Below are 27682 nucleotides of genomic sequence, written 5' to 3'. Positions count from 1 at the left end.
TTTGCTCACAGAGGACTGAGCTCTCACCCCAGCGTTCGTTCGTACAGGAACACTAGAGATTCGCCCCTCGGCATCTGGGTGGAACTCGGCTCTCTGTTCTAACGAAGCCCGCGGTGCAATGAGGGTGATTTCGGCTGGATACGAGAACGAAAAGATGCAGAGGAAGGCCAGGCCCGAACAAAGAAGGATCGGCGGGGGCCAACGCAGATACACTACGCCTTCTCCCCTGCGCAACCTGCAGCAAAGGAGAAGGCACGAAACGGAGAAGAGAAGGAGAGAAAGAAAGCGCTTCGACTGGACGCCCGAGTGGGCCGAGGGCGAGATCTCCCGCCGCGACCAGAGGGATGGAGTCCGCGATCGTTACCGAGGAAGCGGACGCGAGCGGGCCCTCGGATGCGTCCGTCTCGACCGCGAGCCTCCCCTCTACCCGACACTCAAGAGGCAGGTTGGAAAGGAGCTCGACCCTGAATTTGCACCTCGTCGCAGAAGGACAAACCCTGCGGGCGGTTGCGTGCGAAAAGGAGACGGCAAATATCACCGGAGCGAGAGGATCAAGCGCAAGCGGGACCCGAGCCTCAGCCCTCGCAGGACTAAATCCGAGATTCGGCTCGTGAAAAGGAGGACCGAGCCAGAGGGGCCCACTGGTGAAGAACCGTCGCACTTTGGCGTGGATGTCGGTGAAGCTCACGACGGCAGGCGAAAGGCAGTTCGCTGGGCTGTGCCTCACGCCGGTTGCAATTTTGACCGCGCGAACCCCCAATCGTCGTCCTCGCGGAGAGGCCGTCGCACGGAGCGAGACACCGCGACCAGGCCCTGGAGACTAGGGTGTTGTTCGACAAAGGAAGACAGCTCCAGCGAAGGCGAGTACAGCGAGGGCGAAGAAGAGAAGGGCGAAATTCGCACGGCCGAGTACGAGGCCAAAGAGCGCGCGTGCAGTCCATCTGATGTCAGCGCCTCCTCCTCGGACGAAGACGACAAGAGTCGGGGGCGCGTAGAAAACGAGGCGGCCTCTCCGGAGGAAACCGAAGACGAGGCGGAAGAGGCTCGCGGCGAGCCTCTGCGTCCTGGTGCTGAAAGCGCGGGGTGTCGCGAGGCCCTCGCGGATGGAGGGCGACAGCCGGTACCGGGAGGCGCAATCTGCGTTGGACTCGAAGCCCTGCGGAAAGCAAACCACGTCGAGCCCACTCCGGCGCCTCCGCCTAGCCCAGTGGACGCCACGGAGCAAGACCGAGGCGCGGAGAGCGAACGCTCGCTCCGCCCGGGGGAGATCGACGTCCCGGAGTCCGAGGAAGGCGTCGAGGTCGCGAAGCGAATGGACGAAGAGCTGCACACTGCCATCTGGAGCATCAGCGGCCAGCCGTGGGTATCCCCGTCGATCCTGGGAGGCATGGTTTGAAGGTGATATTCACAAGTTGTCTTTTGTGTCACTGTGGGTGCGTTACAGAAACCCCTCCAGATATTATTTGACTTCGACTGAGGACGAGGAGTACGGTACGCTGGAGGAAGAAGCCAGCGCCATGCTGTGCGAGAGCGTCATCACGAAAGCGTACGACGACATCAACTTGATCACGTACCCCGATTGCATCGAGCCGCGCGCGGCGGAACCCCCAAACGGTTACCAAGTTCCTCCTCGGGTCGCTTCGACTTGCGCGGAGACGATTGAGCTTCCAGGCTCTCTACTTCCGCCACCCGAGACGGGTGACGAAGATCTCGACCATGGAGGGGACGGACGCCCGAGCTCGCAGCCTGACGTCGAGCCGCCGAAAGACGAGCCCGGCGCAGCGCTGCAGAGTGAGTCTCCAGGGCTCTGTCTCTCCGTGGAGTCCAACCGACGCGAGCCCAGGACGCCCGCAGAAGAGGAGCTTGCGTGCTGGAGCGCAGAGGGCAGCGCGGGGCCGCGCCCTTGGGACGGCATCCCCGGCGTCTCCCTATCCACGCTCGAAGATCTCATCACTTGCCCATCATGCAGACGGGTTTTCAACCGTGCGCCGGTGTGCTGCGGGTATCTCCTGCAACTCAATCGACCCGTGCAGTGCCTCTGCGGATGCGTCCTGTGCACGCTGTGCATCAGAGCGCAGGGAGGCTGCCGAAAGCACTGGGTCGTCTCCGAGAACGGAATGGTGAACGCCACGGCAAACGCGCTGGCTGACATGCCGGAGATGGAGGCTGTAGGAGCTTGGGAACTGGAGCGAGAAGGTAGCGACCGCTTCATGACGAGGATCGAAAAAGAGGAATGCGTTGAAAGGATGTTGGCCGAAGGGTCGCCAAGTGACGAGGAACTTCAGCGAGGTAAGAGGCACACCCTCTAGCACCTCGACCTTGCACAGCTTCAAGAGTCTGACTTTCCTCTCTCTGATTTCTCTCTCTCTTTTTTTTTTTTTTTTACGCAGCGTTCCAGACCCTGATAAAGAATCCAGCAAACGACATGTCTTTCACCTACTGGGAAAATAAGCTCTTGCCTGAGTATGATGCCTACAGATACGTTTGCATGCCTCACATCCCGGGGTTTTGGGACCGCGTGCTAGTGGGGAAATGGTGCCCCGAGAGCACCCAGGCGGCCATCGGGCCCGACGTGCACCTGCCGCGGCTGTTCGACGTGGACATGGGCACGCATTACTTTCACTGGTGCTGTTTCGTGTTCAAGGAACAGATCGTCTTGGCAGCGTGGTGCACCACCAGAGTGTGCCAGGGTGGGAGCATGAGAGTCCTCCCACTGATCGACAGTTCTTTGAGGGAGACGGTGTCCGAGGTCAAGTTCAAGAGGATGATTTTCCTCCTGCGCACGTGGTTCACCGTGCAGTACCGCTCAAGGGAAGGCGGCGGGAGCGTTGAAAGGGACATCCACGTGGTCTTGGACTGCAAGCCGCTCGATGGACCCACCATCGTTCAAGCCATCGCTGAGCTTGCCGCCCGAAGCGGAATGGAGAAAGCGGATCCCAGCTACGTACACAAAAGGGTACGACCCTTCGCCTTGGACGCAGATGTGTTTTCGGCTAAAAACGCAGCTGCGGCCGCTCTGTTCGACTACAGGCCGCTGTCTTGCTGCCAATCCCAGACGCTTTACATGAACGTGGCAGAGGAGTTCAGCGACTGCCACCGTAACTCGGAGACTGGAAATACGCTGACCCGACCCATTTGCTACGAAGGTGACAAAAATGTCTACGTATGAACATTTTTGCTCACAATGTTCACATTATTTCATCATCATTTTTTTATATTATATTTTTTTTTGAAAAAAACAGGTGTGTGGAACATGATTGCATAGGAATTGTCATCGAAGTGTTTTGCTTTTACTCTTTTACAATTTGTTTTCTTTACCACAGTTATCTCAGAGGTTTCTTTCGACAAGCAGATGTTATTCCTTGTGACTGCCATTGAAACAGCGAAGGCTTGCGTAGTTGTCTTTCTACCTCGTGCATTTCTTTTTCATAGCATGCAATCCAATCACATGAACTGTACCCTCAGCATGCAATCCAATCACATGAACTGTACCCTCTTGAAATGTAAGACTTATTTTCCTTTTGTACTTTGAATAAAATCATATTGCTGTTGATTGAAGTACGCCTACTGTAGTCTCACATCTTCTCTCTACATTTCTTGGCAAACAGAATATGGAAACAAGCCAAGCAGTTGTGTTTTCAGAAATTATTTTATTCAGAATTTGTTACAAGATCAACACACACAGACAGTCAAACACTGTTGCATTTGAAAACAAAACAAAAAAGGCAGCACAGCAAAAGAGACACACTTTATACAAAGGGCAGGTACACTAAGAAAGAAAAGAAAAGAAAAGCCCTGAAACCCCAACAACCCAGACCTTCCGGTAGGAATTTATATGCGTTCCCCATCAGAGAACCGTAGCGGGACTACCCAGTTTAAGGGCGGTCACACGAGCCAGTGAGGGTGCCTCTGAGTAAGATGGCCGTCTTCGTAAGCCCCGCTGGCATCTTCCACCGTCATTTTAGACACCGGTTCCCTCATGTTGTCGAGGTCCCTGTGGACGTTCAAGGCGAGCACCGTCCTGTTTATCTTGGCCGAAGCGTTGAGTTGAAGCCCCACGCTGTCTGACAGAGTGTCCACCGCGCCCACCAGCCTGACAGCATCGATCCGGCCCCTGAGCGCCATGAGCATGTAGCGGAGCTGGTCCCTCTGAGTCTCGGCCGAGCGCAGCTCGTTCACGTACTCGGCGGTCACGGCCCTGTCACATGACTCGGAGCCGATGATCCCCTTGATCATTTCTATGTTCGCGTCCAGGCCCGTGATGGACCTGGCCACTGTGTTGATGGCGGCGTCCACTTCGGCCTCCTCCCTCTTCCTAATCAAGGCGATGGCGCGCTCGCGGTCTACTGGGTGCATGTACAGGGTCACGAAGAAATTGACCCCGCACAAAAGCACCAATTCAGCAAAGGCCCAGAGTCCGCGGGCCACCTTGCGCGCTAAGCCGGGCCCCCTGACCCGAGGCATCCTTCCTCCCTGCTTTCTCTTCTCTCTCCTTTCTCCCGCGCGCTTCGCCCGTTTTACGTTCCGTTTCCTCCCTCACAAGAACAGCCTGCGACCATGGTTGGGGCTCTCGAATATCCTGCTGAATATGGGAGCTATCAACCGAGCGGTGGTCTGCATGGGGTTGCAAGCGAACAGGCCCGTGCCGCTGATTCTGGGCGCGAGCCTGTCGACGAGGGGCTCGCCGCCCGTCGCGGCGCAGGCGCTCATGAGCTTCCTGTCCGAGGTCTTCCCGATGCTGTAAGTACCGCAGAAAGCCACCCCGAGCGAGGGCTGCATGATGTCCGTGGCCCGCTTGTTCCCATTCGCTCTCTCCGTGGTGTCCTTGAAGAGGTCCCCCACGTGATCCAGCACGCTCTTTTCGAACTCCGCCGCGTGCAGGGCGTCGCAGAAGACGCTGTGGTTGCTGTCCTCTCCGCCGTCGCCTCTGCGTCTGCCTCGCGACCTGAGCGCCGAGCTGAAGGGCCTGAGCAGAGTGGGCATGCAGGTGTAGGCCTCCGAGCGCATGAGCGGATCCAAGGGCACCTCGCCCGTGAGTCCCTGCAGGCTCTGGGACCGGCCGGTGGTGAAGATGTACGGCCTGCGGTAGCCGCAAGCGCTGTCGGACTCCGGGCAGAAGCCGTTGAAGGCGTCCGCGATCACCATGTCGTACGGCCCTCCGCGCCCCTCCAGGTGCACGTCTCCCCCTCGCACGTCTTTCATGTACAGGTTGGGGATGTAAAGCCCGGGCGACTCCAGGGTGTCCGGTATCACCACCGACTCGCAGTACTGGTTCACGGTGCACACCTGGTGAGTGTTGTTCGCCGTCGGGTTGCACAGCACCTGCGTGCCCAGCGCGTACAGAGCCGACTTTTGCTGCATCAGGGACACTCCGCAGCCCGTGAACCTCACTCCCCTGAACATCAGGTAGGACAAGCCGGAGTAGTAGACGGTGTCGTAGTGATCCCTGACCACGTCGTGAGTGAGCAGGGTGCTGTAGTGCATGCCGAGGAGCGCTTTGGCCAGGTCGTTTCCGATGCCGGAGATCTTCCTGAGTCTTATCGACCACATGTACGTGACCACAGAGTTCCTGTGGAATCCCAGGTCCGTGCAGGAGACGTGGCGAGAGGCCGTGGGCTCGAACTGCTCGCTGGCGTCTTCGGCGAAGGCCTCGGGCGCCACCCTGGAGAAGACGCATTCCCCGGTCAGACGGGCGACGGTCAATCCTAGGTTGCCGTCGATGCCCAGCTCGAGAGAGAGGTTCGGCTCCCCGTCCCTGTACCTCAGCGGGTCGCGCACCGCGTGGGCTTCGTTTTCGACGACGGGTTGCCGGCGATACACCCTCGCCCCCAGGCTCGGTAGGATGATCCAATACATCAGGTTGCAGTAGTCCATGTCGTCCAAGGTGAACCAGACGGGATATCCGCGTTCGTTGACCGTGGCCTGGGACCCATCTATGGCCGCGTAGCGCCGGTGGCTGAAGCAGCAGGGCATGGAGGCCACGACAGAGTTCGACCTGTCCCCCACCACGTTTCTAAACAGTGCCAGCACTCCGGTCATCAACCCCTCGAGCTGCACCAGGACCTCCCGTTCCTCCACGGTGAAATCAGGCGCATTGGCGCCGATCTCCTTGGCCCCGAGCGCCTTTCGCATGTACACGGCGCATATGGGGTCCGCCATCCAGGACCAGAACAGGCGGCCCCTCGTCCACCCATCCACTTCTAAGTCACGGATGGGCTGGTTCGCGAGAATCTTGCCTCTCATCTCCAGCATGCGCTGCGCACCACCGCGGTAATCCAGGGCTTTGCTGAGAAAGGTGAGGTTGAGGGTCACGGTCTTGGCGTGCTCGCTGTCTCCGAAGCGGGCGAGGAGCTCGCTTCCGATCTGCGCGATCTCGTTGGAGAGGCTGTTCATGGCGGAGGTGTTGAACAGGGCCACCCTGGGCCTGACGACCCAGCGCACGGGCTCGACGGCGGCCGATCCGTGAGAGGCGTCGTCCGGGGCTTCGGGCACAACCATGTTTCGAACGTCGAACTCCAGCAGCGACGCGGGGTTCTTGATCTTCTGGTACCAGTCATCGCTGTGCGCCAACTGCGCCATGCGTCCCACGGCGATCCCTCTGGGTCCGTTCCTCATGAAGGCGTTCAAGTCCCCCTGCAGCTTGTCCCTGCGCTCCCTGCCGAAGAGAGCTCGAGGACTGCCGAGGCGGTGCAGCTCCCTCAGCGTCACGCAGACCACGGCGCCGTCGTACTGGTGCAGGTACGAGACCGAGGGCGATCGCTGGGCCAGCTGCTTGTAGCCGACCTCTTCGGAGTCAGTGGCAGAGAGCACTTTGGACGGCGATATCTGGCCGAGCGCCGGAGCCGTGCAGCCCACCGTGAAGTACTCCCACTTGAAACCCTGGGTGTTGCTGAAAGCTTTGTGCTCCGTGGACGTCTCCCTCCCGCATCCGTGTTCCATCTGCACGCCGTCCACCAACGCGATGGGAATGCCGACCGAACGCCCGCCGCCGATCAGAATGTGGTTCACCGGCATCTCCGTGACCTGGTCCCTGAAGCTGGAGTCGTCCGCGAAAGCCAGGTCCCTGTCGCCCAGCTCGCGTTTGTTGACCAACTCCATGGTGAACTCGTGGAGCCCGTCGCCCCGCGACTTCTCGTCGGCGGCGGTGTAGACGCAGAACTCGGGCGCGAGCTTCACGTTTTCGCAAGCGATGCGCGTCCTGACGGCGCTGGAGTCTTGGGACACCACCCTGAAGAGGGTGTCTCCCATGACGAGGACCTCTGGCCTGTCGCTGCAGAGGACCCTGCGAGCGTTCTCCACCACGCACACAAAAGAATCCGGATGCGCGTTCACGGTGCCGCACATGAGCTCGGCCATCGTCAGCACAGAGTCCAGCTTCTCCGCTCTGGGGAGGGATGCGAGTTTCTGGCAGATCCTGTCCGTGAGCGTGGGCTGAGCCGCGCAGTACTCCAGGACCTCTATGGTCTTGGTGAGTTCCCACGAAGTCCTGGCCTGCTCCAGCTCCCTGCGTATCAGCTCCTCCGCCACGGAAGGCACCGTGATGCCGAGCAGAAATCCAAACTGCATGGTCACCACTTTGGACGTGTGCTGAAAGACCTGGCTGTACTCCCTGGTCCGAACCCCGTTTCCCACCGTGTCGTAGGTACCTCGCTGGGCCTCTCGCTGATCCGTGATCTTGTAACGCCTCGTGAACCGCGTGCCCGTGGGCACGGACTTGTCCGGGATCAACATCTTGTACACGAAGCCCGCCAGCAAACGGCTCGTGTCCTTCTGCTGCTTGAAGAGAGACACTCCCATGTGGGCCTGCAGTATCATCACGACCGCGTCGGCCGACACCGAGGTGTTGGCCGCGGACGCCCTGATCACGTTCTCCGCCACGAGCTCGGAGAACGCCCCGGTCGAGTCGGCCAGAAACCCAGGCGCTTTGACCAGTCGTTTGGCAGCCTCCAGAGATCTCAGCGAGTAAACGCTGGGGTCAGTCTTGACCACGCTCATGGTGATTTATTTCTTTTTTCTTTCTTTTTCTTTTTTCCTTTTCTCTTTCTTTTCACCCCCCCCCCCTCTTCGGCGAAAGGGACCCTTGCGCTCACACGATCGCTCCGTTGCGTTCGCTTCCGATGCGCGAGGCTGGCGTTATCCTGTAAGGTCTGTCGATCTGGGTCCCGTGCGCGTAAGGTGGGAGCTTGCTCAAAGCCGCCAGCATTTCCTCGCGGCACCTGCCCTCGTAAGTTAGTAAGCTTGGGTCATTTTGACCGTGGCGTTCCAAGAGCCTCTCCGCCACGGACACGTCCGAGGCGGAGTTGATAGCTTTCAGTTTCAACCTGGTCAGGCCGATAGCTCTCTTGCGCGTCAGCGCGAAGTCCCTGAGGCGAGGTTCGGCTTCGTCCGCCTCGTCGCCTTCCTCGACGCCGTACTCGTCGCCGCTGTCTCCGAGGACCTCATAACGGTACCCGCTAGGGCCGCGCGCCGTCCGCCCGTTGCCGCAAAGGCAGCAGAGCGCCTTGAACAGTACGCAGAACATGGCCGACGAGAGGGGTCGAAGACGCGGCGGGAGCAGCTGAGTACGGGTGAGGAGCTGAGGAGCGGATTCTCATTAACCCCTCCCGGTTACCGTCCGAAAGTCGAGTCGAACAGAATTGTGACGATGAAGGCGGACGAAGAACCGCTCGACGTCCGGGAGGCGGCCTTGGCCGAGTGCGCCTTGGCGGACAGAGGGGACGCGAGGGTTCTAGAGGACTTCAGGAACGGCCGTTGCGCTCATCGTGCACGCAACCGTAATCGCCCCCGCGGAGAGGCGCGCTGGGACTGCTACGAGCAGTGCTACGACCTGTTGCCGCTACACAGGGACGTCGCATCTTGGGCTTTTGTGAGCGAGGATCCGCAGCTGGCCGTGGTGATAGAGGAGATCGTGAACACTTTCAGCCCGGCCCTGTCGGTGGAGTTGCTGCTGTGCAACGTGCTGGGCAGCAACAGCGAGAGCGCCGCGTGCCTGGTCCGCTATCTCGTCGGGCACTACGTGGCCAACCGCCCCTGCTGCAGGCACATCAAAAGCACCCTGAGAAACATGATCCGCTGGACCGTGCTGGCGGGCTTCGTGCCTTGCCTTTTCCTGCCGTGGAAGAAAATCAGATCCCTCGGCCTCGGCCTGTCTGGCAAAGCTGCCGTGATCAACATGGTTTCGGGCTCCGGCGGGCCGGACGCGCGCCCCAGCAAGCGCTGCAGGAAAGATGCCGAAGCGGCCCCGCCCCGTAGTGCCGGACGCCTGTTTGTGGTGTCGCCGGACGGCCTCAGCCCTCCCGGGGCCGCGGCCGAAGCGATCCAAGAGAAAGAGGCTCACGACGAGGCGCTTCCTCGCGTGCTCGAAGTTCCCTTGGACAGTCTGGCGGAGACAGCCAAGTTGCTGATGATGGCGTCTGTGCCCTGCGCGCCGGCGGCCGTGGTGTGTAAGATAGTCGCGGACTGGGTGAGGGGAGAGCGCGAGGCTTTCGTTCGGAACCCCGTGAAGGAGACAGAGCTGAAGATGTCTGTGGTGACTCTATGGGGTGTGATGAAGACCTTCGAACACGGACGGTGCCCGGTGGTGCCCGAGTGCAGAGCCTCCTCGTGCTTGGCCTTCTACGACAAGCGCACCGCTCTCGTCACTGCGGCGGTGGACGGGGTCCTCTACAGACGAGCGTCGGTGTGGGACAGCAGCTGGTCGGCTTCGGGTCCTTCCTTTTCCTCCTTGGCAGAGAGGGCTCACGACACCGTCAAGAACTGGAGGACGCTTTTCGGCAGGATAACCAGGGGTCTGAACGAGGCCGCGGCGAGGCACGTGTACACCAGCGCGGGGGCCGATCGGTCGTCGCTGGCGCGCGTGGCAGACGTGATGCTCTCCTCGAGGGCCGAGCAGCGGGACGCTGGCATCTCGGTGGTAGGCAACGCGACCGACAGACCTTTGCTGGACAACCTGTCGCGAGCCCTCGCCTGCAACCAACAGACGGACATGCTGGGACTGCTGAACGACGCCGAGCTGCCCGACTCCTTGCTGCAGTCGGGCGCGTGCGCCTCGGTGTCCAAGCACAAGTCCGCCAGCGTGTCCCACAGCCTCAGCAAGATGATGGCCTCCATGATATCCGAAGGCAAAGAGGTCCTGCTGGTGCGCGGATTTCTGACCGAGGTCACCTCTCGTCCTCGCGCGGCTCTGGAAAAGCTCAGGTCCGAGTGCGAGGATCCCGGGCTGCTGAGGATGGCGGAGAACGTGTCCAGGCGTCTGGAACGTCGACTCGCCGAGCGGGAGGACGGGGCCGAAGGAGACCGGGATCCCGTGACCGAGCTCGGCTCGGACGTGAGGCTGGTGTGCAGCTACCCGTCCTCTGTCAGCGTTGCTCACCTGGAGGAAACTCTGAGCATTTGGACAAATTTTTGGCGTAGCGCCTTGTCGGGATTCAGCCACTTCAACAGGAGACACAACACCATACAGTACAACCACAGGGACGGCGTGAGAGAACTGGAGTCCGGATCCCCCGTGCACATCTTCCACAGCGCCCTGGTCGCTCTCCTCAACACGTCCGGTGCCACGTTCGCCGACAGCCTGTCGGGGAGAAAGCCAGACGGGTCCCTCTCCGTGAGCGATATCATGCTCACAAAGGATTCCCTGCACCCGCCTGCCTACGGCCTGCTGTTGGCGAACAAACTCGGCCTCAGGCCCTCTGACGTGAAAAGCTGCGAAGAGGTCACGACGGAAGAGCGGGTCCCGGGTGCTCCGCACGACCCGTCCGCGCTCTACATCAGCCCGCAGCCCCGAGAAGCTTCGGCCGAAACCGCCGTGGGCACCGGGCGTTGATGAGACGACGAGACACGGACTCTCTCCCCGGAAGGCGACAGACTGGTCTCTCTGGCCTGTCCGAAACTGGGAACCGAACACGGTGGAGACTCTCCGCCAAGCGCCCGGGGCTGCCTTTCTACTCGCCGAGACGAGAGGGACAAAGCCCCGAGCTCTCTTTCGGCCCGATCCTGCACTTTGCGCGTGGGGGCCTTGACGGTGCCGTGACGGGGAACAGGATCGTGAGGACGAACAGGAGGCTGAGGCGGAGGAGGAGGAGGAAGCGATGAAGTCTCTTCAGGAGAGATCGTGGAGTTCTCCCGTCCGAATCGAGCAAACGTCGACTCCGCTTCGACCCTCTTCTCGGCTGTCTTTGTAGCTTTGATTCTTTTTCTGATGAAACCTACCCCGGAGGACTGCGCCCGCCGTCGTATTTGTCTTTTCGATCTCCTGCACGGCTGGCCGTCTCTCGAATTCTCGGGTAGGCTGTGTGTTGGGCAGTCGCCAACCAGTCCCGTTCTGACCCTCACGCGCTTCAGACCGGACCGTCCGGGCCCCGACTCGTCTCGTTGTGTCGAGACGCGGGCGGCCTCTCGACTCGAGCCCTCTTCGCGCCGCTCTCCTCTCTCACAGGGGCTCAGGAGGCCCTCTTCGGCGAGAGCGGCGAGACGTTCCGCGTCCCTTTCGGATGCGGGGCACAGGGTTCGTTCGGCCGTCGGGCTCAGCGAGCTGGAACCCAGCGCGCTCGACTCCAGCCACACGACGAGGCTGGTCCTCTCCGCGTGAAGCCGCGCTTCGCCCTTGAGCATCCACAGGGCTTCCAGGCTGAGTTCTTGCACTTCCTCCAGCGCTACCCTTATCCACAGGGTCTTCCGGCGGCCCGGCTCCAACGGGCAGAGCGCAATCAAGGAGGTTTCAGCTGGCACGCCGCTGTCCCCTAACGACCTGAGGAACCTGTTGATCTGTTCCACTGGGGCGCTCTTCCGCCCGGCGCGCAGCTTGTGCTCCTCCGTCGGGATGTACTGCACGAACGTGCAGCCCCGCTCAGATCGCACCACCCCAGTCAGGCAGTCGAGCGTGACCACTTCATCGCTCGCAAGGGTCTCGTAGATCCCAGGAGCCGCCCGAGAAGGCCCGACCGCCGCGCCGTCGACCCCCTCGTTCTCCGAGCGGAGATCTTTCTCGGCCTGTCTCGCCACACCGCTGACTGTGGGCGTTGCGGCGGAGGGACGGGCTCCGAGCGGAGCCGAGGCGAAGGCTGCGCTCGGCTTGTAGGAGTATGAGAACATGGTGGCCGGTGGAAGCGGCTCTCGTCGATTTCGCGGGTAATCAACAGGTCTCTGGGCTTGTAAATAAGCGGGTCAAAATCGGAGCGTCCTCGGGAGTCCGGAATCTCGATTCGCTCTCTGCGTGCGCCGGGATCTGCACGCTCTGGGCTGCACCTACTGGCAGACGACGGTCACGGTCAAACTGTTGTGCCGGAATATCATTTCGCAGAAATTCGAGACGATAGAAAACAAATGAAACAGCTCTCGTACAATTTTATTCGCAAGCGTTTGCCTTTGACCACTTTCTTCGCGAAAAGTACCTCGGAAATCTCCGAACAAATAAAAGGACAAAAAAAAGTCTTTGTCACACCTGAACGTACTTTATTTTGAAGGCTTGAGACATTGAGGCAATTAAACAACTTTCAGTTTTCTTCTCTCGTTGCTTTTCGTTTGCACACGTCTGCTTTCAACCACTATTTGTTGTTGTTCTTTTACAGCTCATTGCCCCACTCTGAGATTTCCCGACAGAAAAAGTCTTCCTTTTTCGAAAATACAAAATGTTTCGTCCAAGCTTCCCCTCTCCGACCCTTTGTCCCCGGTGGCTCTGCTTTGACAGTCGAAGCCCTCCTGTTCGCTACCAGGCACGATTGACCGTTGAGCACCCGCTTCGTGAACATCAACCGGCCTTGAGCAACCCAAAGCCCTCACGGTCACAGTGGAACTGTAACACCTGAACATACTTCATTGTGTATGCTTATGAAACCTTGACGCAATAAAACAATGAAACAGCACTGTGTTTGTTATCTCACAACTTTCATTTTTATTCAGATGTGTTCGCTGTCAACAACTTTCTGCGTGCACACAACCGTTTCTTTTTCTTTTTTTTTTCTTCCTTTCGATTCTTCTCTTAATCTTTCAACCTTTTTTTTTTGCCAACAGCCGTGTCGTCTTTGTGGTCTCCGTTAAGATCTCAACCTCAGAGCCAAGAGTTCGAAAGCGCGGTCCAGGGCCCCGGAGAAGTCATCGTCCGAGAGAAAGTGTTTCAAGTTCAGCTGGGAGAAGCACTCGCCGATTTCGCACGTGCTCGTCAGGTCTCTGGGCCTGTAAATGGGCTCGTCCCAACCTTCGCCCTCTTCCAAGGTCCACCTCGGTCGCGGACCGTCTGAACGAACGGGGGGGCGGCGCGCAGGAACCCTGGCTCCCCTCTCTGCGATCTCATACACCGCGTGCCTCCAGAACTCCGAGAGATCCAGAGACTCGCCGCAGCGGGGGCACTCCGCTCGTCCTCGGGCGCTCCCGGACCGGCCCGTGGGGACGCGACGGGCCTCCTCCGCCACCTGTGTCGGCAGCGTGAACTAGGCCCTCTGCCCGCCGCAGAGGCTCGTGTCGTCCGCGTCCGAGGGGAGCCGCGAGAGCGTTTCGGGGATCAGCCTCATGTATCCGAACACATCTCCTCGGCGCGTGTAGACAAAGTGCCACTCTCCGCCGAGAGCCTCGCCGGCCCGCGCTCCGTCGGGCTGCTCGTTGCGAACTCCGCCGAACTCGAGGGCCTTGAGTTCCTTGACGCGAGCTTCCACGCGTTCGAGCCTCTCCGTGCAGGCTGCGGTCAGGTCACGCAGCTCCTTCGCCAGCGAGCTCACCCGAGCCGCGGCTCTACGAGAGGTGTCCTCTCGTTCGAGCGAGCTCAAGGTGGATTCGTAGTGCCGGTTCACTATCTCCCAGACCCTGAGGATGGAAGCTCGAGGGAGGCTCCCGAGTTCGGTGCCGCCGCTCACTTCGGTCGTCATGGTAGGGGGGCTCGCTATCGTGGGGACCGCGCCGGTCATTTAGCCCGACCGCCTGGGCGAGCGTCGTCGCTGGCCTTGGTGGACCTGTCCAGCGCGTGCCTCAGCGTGAGTTCACTGTAGCCGAGTCGCGAGAAGTCGACGTCCCGCAGGTCAGGGAAGCCCTCCGGGGGGCGGCGGGTCAGGTCGTTTTCGCAGTGGCAGACCACGGCCGCTATCAGCTCTGCTCGAGCGGCCTCTTTTCCCTCCTCTCTCAGGTAGGCTTCGTGGGCCAAGAGCATCTCCCGGTGCCGCACGCTCGGGTTGTCCAGGAGCCACGGGACCAGGTGGACGAACTCTGGGTTTTTCTGGTAGTAGTTGGAGAGGACTCTGTCCTGAAACGCCGTCAGCCGGCTCCCGTAGCGGCCGGCGAATGAGCCCCTCAGCGCCTCCCTGTAGCCGGGCCAGCGCGTGGGGTGGTTCCGGTCCCTGACTCGCAAAAAGTACATCTCCGTGAGGTACACCAGGCAGACCTTTTCCCTGGTCGTGAGAGTGCCACCTCGCTCGTGCGCCAGCTCGCAGCAAAGTCTGTTGAAGTGGCCGTGGAGCTCCACGAGCGAGGCCACGGATGCCAGGGCCCGGGGGAGTTCTTCGGCCGTGCTCTTCACCCTCTGCGAATTGATGGACATGGAGGAGAAAAGTTGGTGCCTGTTCTCCTCGCCCGTCACGTTTACCGAGGAGAAGAAGAAGGGAGTGTGAAAGTCCTTTTTGGTGTCTTTCATGCGAATCACCACGCTCGCGGGGTTCGCCACGCCGTACATGTAGCTCGTGAGGTTTTCGTTGTTCACCTCGAAGGGCTTAGCGGAGACCACGCAGGTGCCCTGGGCCATGGACACGGTCTCGAACAGCCCCCTGAAGTAGGGCTGCAGCGCGTGCTTCGCGTTGGACGTGTAGTTCGCGCTGCGGCTGGGGTTGGACGAGAACTCGATGCGGGTGTTCTTGTAGCCGTGTCGGGAGCTGAGCTTCTTCTTGTCCGAGACGAAGCGGAGCCTGCTCACGAGCTTGGTTTTCGTCGTGTTGGACTGCTGAAGGGCGTAGCGCCTGAGGCTTTCCGAGTACACCACGGCGCTGAACTTGCGGTTGCCCACCGTGTTCACGTGAAGCACGTGGAGGAGCACGGAGCCGTTCAGGTCCACCACGCAGCTGCCGGCGGCCCTGAGGGTGTCGTTTGTCTCCTGCGGAGAAGGGCGCCGGGGCTCTGGCTCCCCGCCTCGCCCGAGCACGTCGGGGCTAGGGACGACACGGTACGGGCCTACTGAGCCAACCAAGTTCGCTGTGGCATCGGTGCTGGTCCAGGAGCCACAAAACCGCGAGCCAGCACAGTCGAGACACTCGGGTCTCTCGCAACATTCCTCCCCCCCTGTCGGATCTAGGCCCTCGCTGTGCACGCGGGTCTGGTGGAAGAACGGGGCAGTCTCGCCCCTGCCACGCAGAGCCGATACTCGCTCCTCGCGCCTGACGGCGGCCTTTGCGCTGGGAGAAGGGTCCATGCTTGCCGTGCAAAAACAGCGCCTCCCTGAGCTCGCTGGAGCAGAGGGCCGTCGACTGTAGCGGCCTTGAGAAAAACAGCTCCGCGTTGAAGAGCAGCAGCCTGCGGTTGCCGGCGTAAACCAGCACCAAGTGGGACCAGAGCAGCTCGCTCGCGATTTTCACTTCGGCCGAAACGTCAGGGGAACGGCGCACGCAGTCCCACTCGGGAGGTGGAGCGGAGGAGAGGTTTTCCGTCAGGTACTCCAGGGCCCTGGTCTCGTACGCGAGGCTCGGGGGCGCCGCCGATCCCCCGGACTCGGCGGCCGCCGTCAGTCTAGACCGCAGCGTCCTCGCGGCATCCAGAGCCCTGCCGTGACAGTCGCAGAGGAAGCACAGCCTGCAGTAAACGGGCAGCAGCTTCCCCAGGAACCGCACGCGGCCGGCCGGTCCGGGCCTCAACCGCCCGAAAGAGCCGTGGACCTGAGGGTTGTAGCCGACGTAGGCGCGTGCCCTAGGAGACCAGACGTCAGGGCCGGAGACCAGCTCCAGATGCTTGACCAGGCACTCTACTAAAGGCAGGTCGGCGAGCGAGGCGCTTCCGAGTTCGTCGACCAGGTATCGGATCAAGTGGGCGCAGTCGGTTATGTCCACGCAAACGGGAGGTTCGCGTCCCGCGGACATCCCCGAACTTTTTTTCGTGGCGAGCGCCGTCAAAGCATGCTACGGCTCGCTCCCGGACTGGGAGGGCGAAGGCGAGCCGAACGATGAGCCTCCTGTGCCCAAGAGAATCAGGGAGGAGGACGACGACCGAGGAGAGAGTCCTATCGACGTGGAATACAGGAGGCTGTACGGCGAACTGAGGGCCAAAGCCCTCTCTGACATAAAAGACATGGTGCGCGAGCACGTGGAAAGGCAAAGCACGGCCTCGACCTCGTACCAGTTCATGAACATGTACGGGCTGTGCTCCTTCGAAGAGCCCCGCGACCCGCGCGATCGACACCACGGCAGGGAAGAAACGCCTAGGTGCAAGTTCACCAACCTCGCGTGTCCCGTGGCCCGCGAGCGGACGGCAAACTCGGAAATGCTCGTGTCGGTCTGCGGGGCCCTCAGCCCTCTGGTGAGCGCGCGCGTGCAGCCCGGAGAGCTGCAGCTGACCCGCTGCGGGGAGCTCGATTACAGCAGGGCCGAGGAATCCCTGCGCAGACTGGAGGCCCGGCGCAAAACAAGGCCTGTCGGGACGACGCAGGAGGGCCGCTTGGGAAACACCATCGGGAGCATGGAGTCCCGATTCGCTTTCTGCGTGCGACGGGATCTGCACGCTCTGGGCTGCGCCTACCGGCAGCTGATGCTCACGGTTGAGCTGTTACACCTGAACATACTTCATTTCTTACATTCGTGAAGACTCGAGGCAGCGAAACAATAAAACAATGAAAACGGCTGTGTTTGTCATGTCACTTTATTCTTTTCGTAGGCTTGTTTTCAATCACTTTCCAACCGCACACAAATCATCTAAACGGACGACGGAGCGGTCTGCGGCATGCTTTCTTGACGCCCCAGCCTTTTCTCCTGCTCTCTCCTCCCCGGCCGCTCGCCGTCGGTTTGTACACACTCTGTGTCACTCTCTAAATGAAAAAAAAAAAAGTCTCTGTACTCTGAGGCAGCCCGAGCGACACCTCTCGCCGTCGGTCCTCTCCTCAGCATTGGGCCTCTTGTCGTCACTTGAGCTCGGTGTCGCGGCCGAGGTAGAGCCGTCGCGGCCAAACGTGTTTCATTTCGTACGTTTGTGAAGGATGGAGACAAGAAAATGACCAGACGACTCTGTGTTTGTTCTCTCACAACATTTTTATTCGCACATGTTTGCTTTCAACCACATTCCAAGTGCAAAGTTTTTTTTTTTCTTCCTTTCCATCTATCACAGCCCACACACCCCACCATCGACTCACTACAAAAAGAAAAATTCTTCGTCCTCGGAAACCCGACCAGTCTCACAGGCATCCCAGCGACCTCTCTTGGCGTCGTCGGCGTCAGAGTGGTCCAAGGGGCGTTTCGCATTTTCTTCCCCCGCGCCATCCTCCTGCCACGGCTCAAGCTCAGCGTCGCCGTCCATTTGCCCGGTGACCTCGATGTTGCTGTCTTTCACCGCGGACACCAGGGCTGCAAACTCTGTCTCCTTCATCTCCGGGGCCATCATCCTGATACGGCCCACGTCGATCCTGGGCAACACGCGAGACACCTCTTGCTTGATCCTCTCCAACACCTCGTCCCCGGTGGCGCTGCCTTGAGAGGCGATGCTGTCAAAGCCCCCGTATCCGCGGTTCGTATACAGGGCCGTGTTCACGCAGCCGTTGCTCATGATCGTCACTCGGTAGTAGCAGCCCCACCTGCAGGCTTTGAGAGACCCGAACGACTTCTGGGTGTTCGAAAACAGCCTGAGGCTGGAGCAGATCGTAACCGGTGCGTGGATCAGGCAGTCCGCGTTGGCGAAAGCGTGGGAGAACAGCAACCGGCGCTGGCCATCGCTGAACATAACTCTGTTGTAGCAGAGTCCGTGCTGCCGCATTATGTCTCTAACTCGAGCCTTGGTGCCCCCTATCATGGCCAGCGATTTGCGCAGGTAGCAGGGGAGGCGGGGGTTGTCGGGGTGCAGCCACTCGACTAGATCTAGATCGTGATAGTTTATCGGTGCGTGCGGATTCGGTTTGCTGAACATGGCGCACGTCAGCTTCAGGCAGTTGCCGTACAACGCCTGGAAGACGTTCGTGTTGTCGCTGTCTTTCCCGTGCCTGAATTTGGCCACGGTGGAGAGGGAGACCAAGCGGGAGCACAGCGTACTGTAGTTGAGTTTGGCCCCGGCGTAAGCTCCGTGCGCGAGCTCCACGCAGAAGAACCCCAAAGTCATCATGACGGTCTGTCTCATGGTCATGGAAAGCGTGAGCGCGCACATCGGCAGTGCGCCGTGGGCGAGGGACAGGCGGTACTCGCTCTTGTCGTCCAGCACGTCCTTGTGTATCTGCTCGTTGAAGCCGGGCTCGCTCATGGCTTTCACGCAACCCACCTCGGTGAACTCTCCGGAGTTGAACCTGTGGTGATAGCGAGCGAAGAAAGCGACTTCGGTCACCACCCTCTCCGCGCACACGGGTTCCTGGGCCGTGGAGAGCATCTTTTGCATGCGGCCGCCGGCTTCGCGCCTCAATCCGCAGCCCGCCTTGGGCGCCTCGTCCCGTTCCAGCGCGACCCTGAGCGCCTCCAGCAAGCCCGTCTTGAGCGAAAGGCCCAGAGTGACGCTGGAAAAGTCTCCAAATGCCGTCTTGTACTTCCCCGGAGGCTTCCTGTCCTCGGGGCCGGTGAAGATCTTGCCGAAGAACAGGCTCCTGCCCTCGGACTGACCAGCGAAACTGACGCCGGACGTGTACAGGCAGTTGCCGGCGCAGGGGCCGCTCCACCCTTCCAGGCGAGAGAACAGCTCTCTGCTCTGGTGACGCGCCTCGGCCGCAAACCTCCTCATGGAGCCGTTCAGGGCCACCATCACGGTCTCACAGAACTCGCTGTTGGCGTGGCAGGGCAGCATGTTGCGGATCGTGCCGAAGAGCGCGCACTGCACGTAGGCCATCACGTTGTCGCAGAGCAGGCAGGAGCGGATGAGGTTGACGTGCTCGCCCGGGGACACGGCCATTTTCCCGATGCAAGAGTCGCGAGTCATGCGCAGCCTGTCTCCGAACTGGGGGGCCACGAACCAGAGCGTTTTGCTAAGGCTCTCCTCGATCTTGTAGCCCAGAGTGCGCAGCTGCAAGCTGGCGCTGGTCCACGTGAGGTCGTCCTCCAGCACGGAAGAGACGTCCGCGCCATCGTTCGTGATCTCGTAGCCCTTGTACAGCCTGTAGTACTTCAGCTTGGCTTCGGGGTCTGCTTTCGCCTCCGGGCCGTCCGCCTTCCTGGGGAACGCTTCGAACCACGGGATGAACATGGGCTTCAGCAGGGTGGCGGCGCACAGGGGGTCGCAGAAGTTGCCCTCCAGGAACGGGGAGAGAGCCACGCTCATGAGCGTGGCGAGGCTAGCTTCGTCCAGGCAGGAGCTGAGGAACACGGCCGTAAGCTGGACGAGAAACAGAAACAACATGTGAGCCGGCTCCTCTCCCTTGACGTGGGGGATCGCTTTCTCTCTGAGATCCTCCACGTCGAACAACCCCGTCAGTTGGCTAGCCAGAGATGCGATCCGCCTGGCCTCCCGCGTGTTTTCTCTGCGAAACTTGACGAACACGGAGGGGCAGAGCTCCCCGTCGCTCATCGGCGGCTTTTCGATTGCTCCGCCGTCCTGGCTCGGGGCTCCCTCGCCGCCGTCTCCGACGTTCAGGGCCTCCCGGTAAAGGCCGAGGACTCGCTCTGTGCCGAACAGTCCACACAGACCTGAGAAGAGCGCTCGTTCCTGCTGGGGGTCCACGCGAGGCACGTTCCTCATCCCGGTGAAGTGACCCAGGTGTTCGGCGTGCACTCTCAACACCCTGTCGGGGAACAGGGCCGGGCAGTAGACATGCAGCGTGACGGGCGATCCGAGGAGCACGGGCGCGAAAGCTTCCACGGGGCACGGGTAAGCGACGGCGGAGTCGTGCGGTCCGGTTGCCACGCAAAAGCAGCCCTCGTCCAGGCTTACCTTGAGTGCCTCCACAACCACGCCGTGTGCCATAACAAAATTAGACAGGGTTCTCGGGACAGTTCGAGCGTTCGAGCTCAGCTGGTCAGGCTGCTGACGAGCAAGGCCAAAGCTCCGGTCGAGGATTACGGCGAAGCCTACTCGCTGTGCTCTAACCTTTGGGATTCGACTCTGCGCCCCGTGCTGGTCGGCTCAGACGGTCTGTTTGGAGAGGGGACTGTGCCCGACCGCGACAAGCTGTCCAAGCTGAGGGGGCGCGAGGCAATGCTCAGGGTGGCCCTGCTTGCTGACTTCTACAGGTTCCAAGCAGAAGATCTGTTTTTTGACGAGTCGCACTCTTCGCACAAGGCCCTGGCCCTCAGACTGGAGGCTTTTAGGCTCATCTCGGACCAGCGGGCAGAGGGCAGCTCCGTCGTCCGACCTCCCTCTCGGGAGAAATCAGGAGCGCCTCTCGACGGCGGAGCGGGCCCCCAGGCCAAGTCGCGGCGGAGCCGAGCGGCTCTCGGAGCGAACGAATGCGGGAGACGGGTGACACGTGTACTGCGCTCAGTGTCTCCTTTCGCCACCCTCCGGACGACCTCTGCTCCATTGAGCAGCCGCCCGGAAGGCGACGGGTCGAGCGGAGACCCCGTGAAGTGGTCTCGCTTCTGCTTTGCCCCCAGGAGACGGTCGTACCACTGCAAACTCGTCAGAGCATTTCAGTGCGTGAAGGCCTCGGGCCACTCGATGCTCGCGCTAAATTCGGAGTGGCCCTTGAGCTGCTATTACAGGCTGGCCGCCGCTTACACGACGGACCGGCCGCTCGAGATGGCCGCGGCGTGCATCCCGCAGCTCAGGGAAGCAGCGGACATGGTCAGCAGGGAGCAGTTCGGGCAGCTGCGAAGCCAGAGCCCCGAACGACGGATGCTGCTGTACGCCGTGTTGAGCTGTCACATAAACTGGATAGACTACAACCACAAACAGATACTGCTGGCACCCGTGGGGCTTCCGGGCCGGGACCGGGCTCGGGCCGCGGAGGGAGACCTGAGGTGCGTCAGGTGTCTGAAGAACCAGACGTTCCGATCGTCCGAAGTGAAAGGCAACCCCAGGAACATCGACGTGGCGTTCGATTTCGAACAAATGAAATTCGTCTCGTCCTGCTGCGCGGCCCCGGTGGCGAACGTGCCGCTCAGCACGTCGACCGTGAACACGTGCACCTTCACCGACCTGAAGCAGATGTACACCGTGTGCCCCGCTTGCAAACAGACCATTTTCTCCGAAGTACTAGTGGATTTGGAAACGCTCCACACGCGCTGCGTGTTTTGCGCATCAAACCGAATCGGCATCTGAGATCCCGTCGTGTCCTCCTGCCCCTCCCTCCTTGACCCTCCAGATGGACCGGGAACCGGGGACCGAGGCGTCAGTGTTTCGAAGCGTCTGCGAGCTGCCCGACCCGACGTTTCGGGACATAATGGACAGACACTACGGGAGCGAGGCCCACTTCGCCTCTTCTCGAAGACCTCGCGGAGGGCCCGCTCTGAAGACGGGCAAGTACGACAACCTGTCCGCGTACCTGGACACCGTGTATGTGCTGGGAAGGAGGGAGCGCGTGATCGAGGAGATAGTCCGAGCTCACAAGAGCTTGGCGGTCGTCGAAGAGGACCCAGCTCCGAACGAAGGCAAGATCCCGGAGGAGGCGTCCTCGGCAGGAGCGCCCGTTGCTCTTGTCGATCCTCTGCACGATTCGCAGTACTTGGACGGCGTGGCGAGCAACACCACTCTCAGCTTCTACGCGGAAATCGGAGGGGAGCGTTGGGACGAGGACCGCCCGGGAGGGTGTGAGGCATGAGAGCCTGGGCTCGGGACTCCCGATCTCAGGGGGAGAAAGACGTCAGGCTGACGCCCTGCGATATCACGACGCCGCGTTGGTGTCATTGTGTTTCTGTGTGCTGCTTGTGTAATTTTTGGTTGGTTTTGGAACACGCTTTTGATGGTTCGAGTCAAATAAAAGACACAACATTACAGTCTGTGTGTAGTTCACTTCAGTATAGTTCAGTGCGTTTCGAGTATGCTCCAGGGGCTCTCATAAACTCAGCCATTCAAAGTGGCAGGTTTCCTCGCACAGAGTGAGGTCACCACGTCGCGTTAGGCCCCTTTTTAGGTAAAATACGTGCCACTTAGTACGCTGACCTTCCCGGACCCGAAACCGTACACCGTCTGCCCCGCTTGCAAATAGACCATTCACTAGTGGACCTAGACACGCTCTACACACGCTGCGTGTTCTGTTCATGGAAACGAATCGGCATCTGAGATGTCTTCGCAACCTCCTCTCCGAACCCTCCGGATAGAGCGAGCCGTTTCAGCGCCCGAAGGCGGATGGGGACAGCGGTTTGTGGAGTTCGGGGTTCGTGGCTACTACGAGCCGTACGTCATGAGGTATCACGACAGAATGATCGCGACCCTGCCTCGCCCCATCTCGGAGAGGAAGGAACGAAAGCGTGATCGAGGAAATAGTGGACCCTCGCAAGAGTTTAGCGGTCATGGAAGAGGACCCCTCTCCGGGCGATACGACCGACGAAGGGGAACGCAGAAGAGGAGTCCGCGGCAGGAGGGCTCAGAGTGTTCCTCGATCCGCGGCACGCCACAGACCGCTTAGGAGAAGATCGGAGATCCTAGGCGATGCAATAATGGTGCGGAGAAGCCAAAGAACTCGGCGTCGTAGACCACTGATCTACAGAAGAATGGCTCCCACACAAAGAACAGCCCGAATTTCGGGGGTCGTGCGAGACAGCCGAGTCCGAGGAGAGGAACGTGAGCTCGGCACTCCGCAGAGGAGAGGAACGTGAGCTCGGCACTCCGCATACGAGGGAGGATTTCAGGGGGGGGGGGGGGGGGGGGGGAGAAGGACATCGGGAGGCCACCCTGCTATAACGGTGTGGCGGTGCCATTATGTTCGTGTGTGCTGCTTGTGTAACTTTTTTTTTTTCCTTTGGCACATGTTTTTGACGGTATGAGACAAATAAATGAACAAAAAAAAGGTTGGTGTGGTGTTTAAATTGAACTTAAGCTCTCAAGTTGATCCGGGTTTAGACGGCATGTGCGCGACGGGGCCTTCCGAGCCTCAACTGGTTGTGGAGCTGGAGGGGTCCGATGCTCCGGTCCTTCTGGAGTACACGTGGGTGCAGCTTTACGAAATAGAGAAAAGGTTGCCCTCGAGCGTGACGCTCACCGGCCCGAAACTAGGAGGTCCCGTCTTCATCCCAGTCGGGCCCGGCGCTCTGCGAGGCGCGCGCTGCATGGTCCTGAGGGTGGTGTACTCGCAGGGGAGTGAGAGTTATGGTCTGGTGACGGACAGGCATTTCAGAGCCGCGAAGGGACATGCCAAGGGCTACCCGGTGAAAAGGATCTCCGTTTTGGCCAGCGCACCCCTGGCCTGGGTTGAGCTGCGCCACTCCGAGCACTACGACACAGCAGAACCTGGAGCGAGTCTGGCCTGCGGACATGGAACGGATAAGGCTGAGAAGCTAGTGTCCTCGATATATACCAGCTTGAACCGCTTCTCCTACTACACGGTCGCGGCGTCTCGCGACGGGGACCTGTCTGAAAGGGAGAGAGTTGCGCGAGAGGTCACGGTCGCGACGCTGGCCACGCTGGGAGCCCCGCTCGCGTTTAAAATCTTGCACGAACAAAGTCGGCTGACCGTGGCCCGCGCTGCGCTTCGTACTGACGGCAGAGCGTCAGACTCGAGCTGGCTCCCCGACCCCACGCAAGCCGTCTGGGGCACCAGTGTGCTGTGGCGACGAGAGGGTGACGCAGACCCCGGAGCCCTGTCCCGCTGGGTGGTCAACAGTCCCCTGAGGCCTCCTTCACCACCGAGCTCCGGCGTGTGGCTGCTAGCGCATCTCACTCGCTCGGGGATCGAGGTGGTCGAGCCCGAAGGCCCAGACGTCATTTCAGCGGACCGCCAGGTCCGCGCGCCGTACTGGGCCGTGGTGTTGACCGCACTGTGCTGCGGAGCGCTTTCGCGTTGGTCTCGCGAACTGGACCTGCTCTCGCGAGAGCTGCGGAGCGCTGGGATTTCCTGGGGGCGAATCTGCCAACGGTGCGGTTTCGCGAACGGCGTCTGCCCCTCGGCCTGCGAGCCAGCGGCCCTAAGGACTCTGGCTGTGTCTCAGATCGACGGCCTGCTCTTGGGAAAAATCTGCACGACCCTGTGCGCAACGGTGCCGGCGCAAGGCGGGAGGCTCTGCCTGAATCACCGTAGGACATTCGGAGTCAGTGCGGAAGAGCTGAGGGAAGGCGGGAGGCACGGCGGCGGGCTGGAAGGCAGCAGGGGGGATGAGCCGAGAAGCGAAGCCAAAGAACTTCACCGTCGCGCGGAGGCCGAGGAGGAGCCGGACGCTGGCTGGTGGATCTGGCAGAAACGGGCTCGACTCGAACTCAGGGAGAAGGTGCTCGGACGCTCAGTTGGAGAAGATCCCTCCTACCTCAGGTTGTGGAGCAGCTACTACTCGAACGGGAGGGCCGACGAGCTGCGAGCGCAGCTCGGGGGGGCTTCTCTCTCGTCAGACTATTGGAAAGGACTGTCTTGCGGAGTTCTTGGGTATCATATCGGGACTTGTCCGTTCGGGCTCTACTGCGACCTGCTCGACATCGAGGACCGATCCCGCCGTCTCAGCAGACCGCCCGTCGACGAGGAACAGCTATTTGGAGGAAGCCCTTGACGAAGCCCATGCGTTCCATAGGCAATTCGACGCCCTGGCCAAATGGTTCCACAAGAATCTGGCCTACGCCGAGGGCCAGGAGGCGATGCTGGGATTCGAGCTGACATCCGAACTCTTCACAGGTTGACGGGAGCAGTGCAGGATATGTTCCGCGACCGGACATTCGTGAGGGAACCTGGGGGACTGGCACTCGCGGACGAAACCCTGGGAGTCGTGTCCGAGATACTCGCCGGGGGAAATGAAGCGGAGGACGAACGTGGGCAGCGGGCCCTGATGCGTGCCCTGGAATCACTTGAGTCCGCGTCCCCGGGCTGTGGTACATTTCACTGGCCTCAAGCTGAGCCACAGGGCCGCCTCAGTCCCTCACACGTTCGCGCCTGTTGGAAAAGTGTGGTAAGTGTTGGCTGGGTCCTGCATGACAAAGTCCAGAGTTTAGCGGAGCGTCTCCAAGTCACGTCAAGAGAGGCTCGCGACCAGAAAACATACGAGTCCCGCTTGGCTGAGCTGAGCGATCAACTGGGGCAGGTTAGCCTGAAGTACACCACGGACAAATCAGCCCATCAGCAGATGAAAATAGACCTCGCAAAAGAGCACATGGAGATGGAAGCCAAAGTTAGAAAAGCAAACTTGGACTTGGCTGAGCTGCGGCAAGAGTTAAGTTTCGCTGAAAATGTCATAGCCTCATCGAAGAAGGACTTAAGCGAGAAGGGGCGAGTCCTGGAGAAGCTGCAGAACGAAGTGAAGGAAATGAAAGCCGAAAAGGAGACAGCCTTGATGCTCTCGAAGAAATCGGAGGCCGAAATGAAGCGAAACGAAGCCGAGAAGAAGTCCCTGTCAAAGCGCGTAATTGAGCTGGAGGCCCATCTGAAGCAGAGCCGAGAGCTGGCCGCAGAACACTTAGATCGAAGCAAGGTGGAGGAGGAGCGCGCATCAAAGCTCATCGCCCAGCTGCAGGACCGAGAGAAGCAAGCGGAGGCCGAAAACGAGTCCCGGTCGAAACGCGTCAACGAGCTGGAGGCCGAACTGAAGCGGAGTCGAGAGCTGGCCGCCGAGAACGCAACCGCGACAGACGAAAGTCAGAGCCAGACCAAGGCCCTCCTGACACGTCTGAAACGGGCCGATGAGACGATAGCCGGACAAAAGTGCCTCACGGAAAAGCTCACGTACGAAACAGAGATTCTGAAAGGTATCGTGGCCGTTGTGTGCCAACTGATAGGCGTGGAGAAAAGCGCAGTGGAGACGGAGCTGATCGAAAGAATCCGGTGTGCCGCGCTGTGCTCTGCGAAGAGAGTGTCACGGCTGCTCCGGCACGACTGCGTCAGAAGGCTAAAAGGACTCGACCGCAGCGAAGATGAAGCGATGGGATCCCCCGGAGGCTCGCTGTTCCAGGACTATGAAAATTACATAAGGACAACCGTGTCATCTCTGTGTACGGAGCAAACTCCGATGGAGCACACAGAAGCGTCCTGCAGCGACACCTGGAGAAGGGTGGCCAAGCGAAAGCTGAACCTGGGCTCCCGGCAGGCCAGCCCCACAAGCGAATTGACGGAGGTGGACGAAGGCTCGAAAACCGGTGCGTCCACGCCGACGAAAGTACACAGGGCCGCCTCGTCAGGCGGAGACGCGTTCCGATCAAACTGCGCTTCTTCCAAGCGCCCTGATTTTTTGAAAACGGAGGCCAAGTCAGAAAGATCGGAGCACCTACGTGTCCACTGCGTGCGACTCGGGGAGAGCTCGGCCTCCGTATCGCTGCCAAACATTGTGCGGCATTACACCCATCAAGACGTGAGGCTCATACACTTGGGTGAGAGCAAAAGCGCTCCGAAGACCCTTTGCGGGGTGCTCCAGACCACAGATGATGTCGCCAGGAAATGCAGCGCCGTGGATCTACGGTGCTCGAAAGCGTTCCTACAGCTATCGCAACTTCTCAGCTGCAAGCTGGTCGCTATCTGGTCGCCTTGCGAAGGATACGAGATCCACGGGGCGTCCACGGAGCACCTGTACGCCATCGTGCTGAGTAAAGACCCCGATCCGGCCCGCGAGACGAGGTGCTACATGGTAGCGACGCGTGAGGGAGGCGCAAACCCAGAGGAGCCGTACTTGTACAATTTGGCGAAGCTGACAAAGGTCAAATCTGCACAACTCGCCGCGGTCAACTGTTCAGATCCGCCGCATTGGGATCACGTAGATAAGGCGAGCAACGCTAGCGGCAGGGCGCCGGTGGTGGAGGTTTCGGAAATCACCCTGATCGGAAATTGAGCCGCTGTCACATGAGGGGACCAGTTCAGAGCATAGGAGCCTGGGCTCGGGAACGCTTGTTTGGGAGAGAAGGATGTGGGGCTGCCGCCCTGAGACATTATGTTTGCCATTAGGTTCATTGTGTGCTGCTTCTGTATCCTTTTATTTTTGGAACATGTTTTGGATGGTTGAAGTCAAATAAAAGATAAAATGCTGTAGTCTGTGTGGTGTTTAAATCGATTTCATACCGACGTCCTTGTGTCAAGCGGTTCTGTGCCTTTATTGCGTGCCCTTGCATTTCGAGTTTGCTCCAGATGCGATCATGAAATTCACTTTTTGATCAGACGGAAAGCTCTCCCGTCAGGGCCTTTTTCCTTTGACATACTAATGAGGCTGCGGCAACGGGAGGACGACCCAAGGGGCCGAGAAGAAGAAAGGCAACCTGACCGTTCTGAGATCACGGAGACTCACGGAGACCCTCAAAATGCACAAGCTCCGGTTGGGTGAAACCAACGGTCGCAGAACGCTGATCGTCAGAACCTCATCCGAGGAGACGACTTACGCGGAGCTCGAAGGAATGGGTGGTAGAACGGAAGATGGTCGCTACCCCCTTGGCCGCTGCGCTTGTCCAGACGAAGATTTCGCCGGTTGGGACTCTGACGTTGATGCTCTGAGCGGAGCGAATGCTTTGATAGCGGCCGGCATCGCAGCGTTGCCCGTACGGGTGA

The 27682-nt window shown here is 60.1% G+C and overlaps 3 protein-coding genes across 3 annotated transcripts in view; all 3 read left to right on the top strand.

Moving 5' to 3' along the window:
- LOC144986810 (uncharacterized) overlaps positions 1–27682 on the top strand; it is a 508483-nt gene that overhangs the window by 309043 nt on the left and 171758 nt on the right. The gene's annotated exons all lie outside the window — the stretch shown is intronic.
- Positions 1–27682, top strand: part of LOC144987228 (uncharacterized) — a 431641-nt gene that overhangs the window by 267646 nt on the left and 136313 nt on the right. The gene's annotated exons all lie outside the window — the stretch shown is intronic.
- On the top strand, positions 108–3558 carry LOC144986804 (uncharacterized). Its single transcript, XM_078934977.1, has 3 exons — positions 108–1359; positions 1445–2289; positions 2391–3558. Exons 1-3 carry the CDS (start codon positions 119–121, stop codon positions 3167–3169), a joined length of 2865 nt encoding a protein of 954 aa, XP_078791103.1. The 5' UTR covers positions 108–118; the 3' UTR covers positions 3170–3558.

This window comes from Oryzias latipes, chromosome 2 (genome assembly GCF_053564925.1).
Source record: "Oryzias latipes strain Hd-rR chromosome 2, Olatipes_Hd-rR_3.1".
Lineage (NCBI taxonomy): Eukaryota > Metazoa > Chordata > Actinopteri > Beloniformes > Adrianichthyidae > Oryzias > Oryzias latipes.
This window is presented reverse-complemented; position numbering and strand designations above follow the sequence as displayed.

Excerpts from the sequence above, each read along its gene's own strand:
- LOC144986804 (XM_078934977.1), top strand. The coding sequence starts at position 119 with ATGAGGGTGATTTCGGCTGGATACGAGAACGAAAAGATGCAGAGGAAG. Across the intron at positions 1,360-1,444 it reads TGGAGCATCAGCGGCCAGCC|AAACCCCTCCAGATATTATT; the intron begins GTGGGTATCCCC and ends GGTGCGTTACAG. Across the intron at positions 2,290-2,390 it reads TGACGAGGAACTTCAGCGAG|CGTTCCAGACCCTGATAAAG; the intron begins GTAAGAGGCACA and ends TTTTTTACGCAG.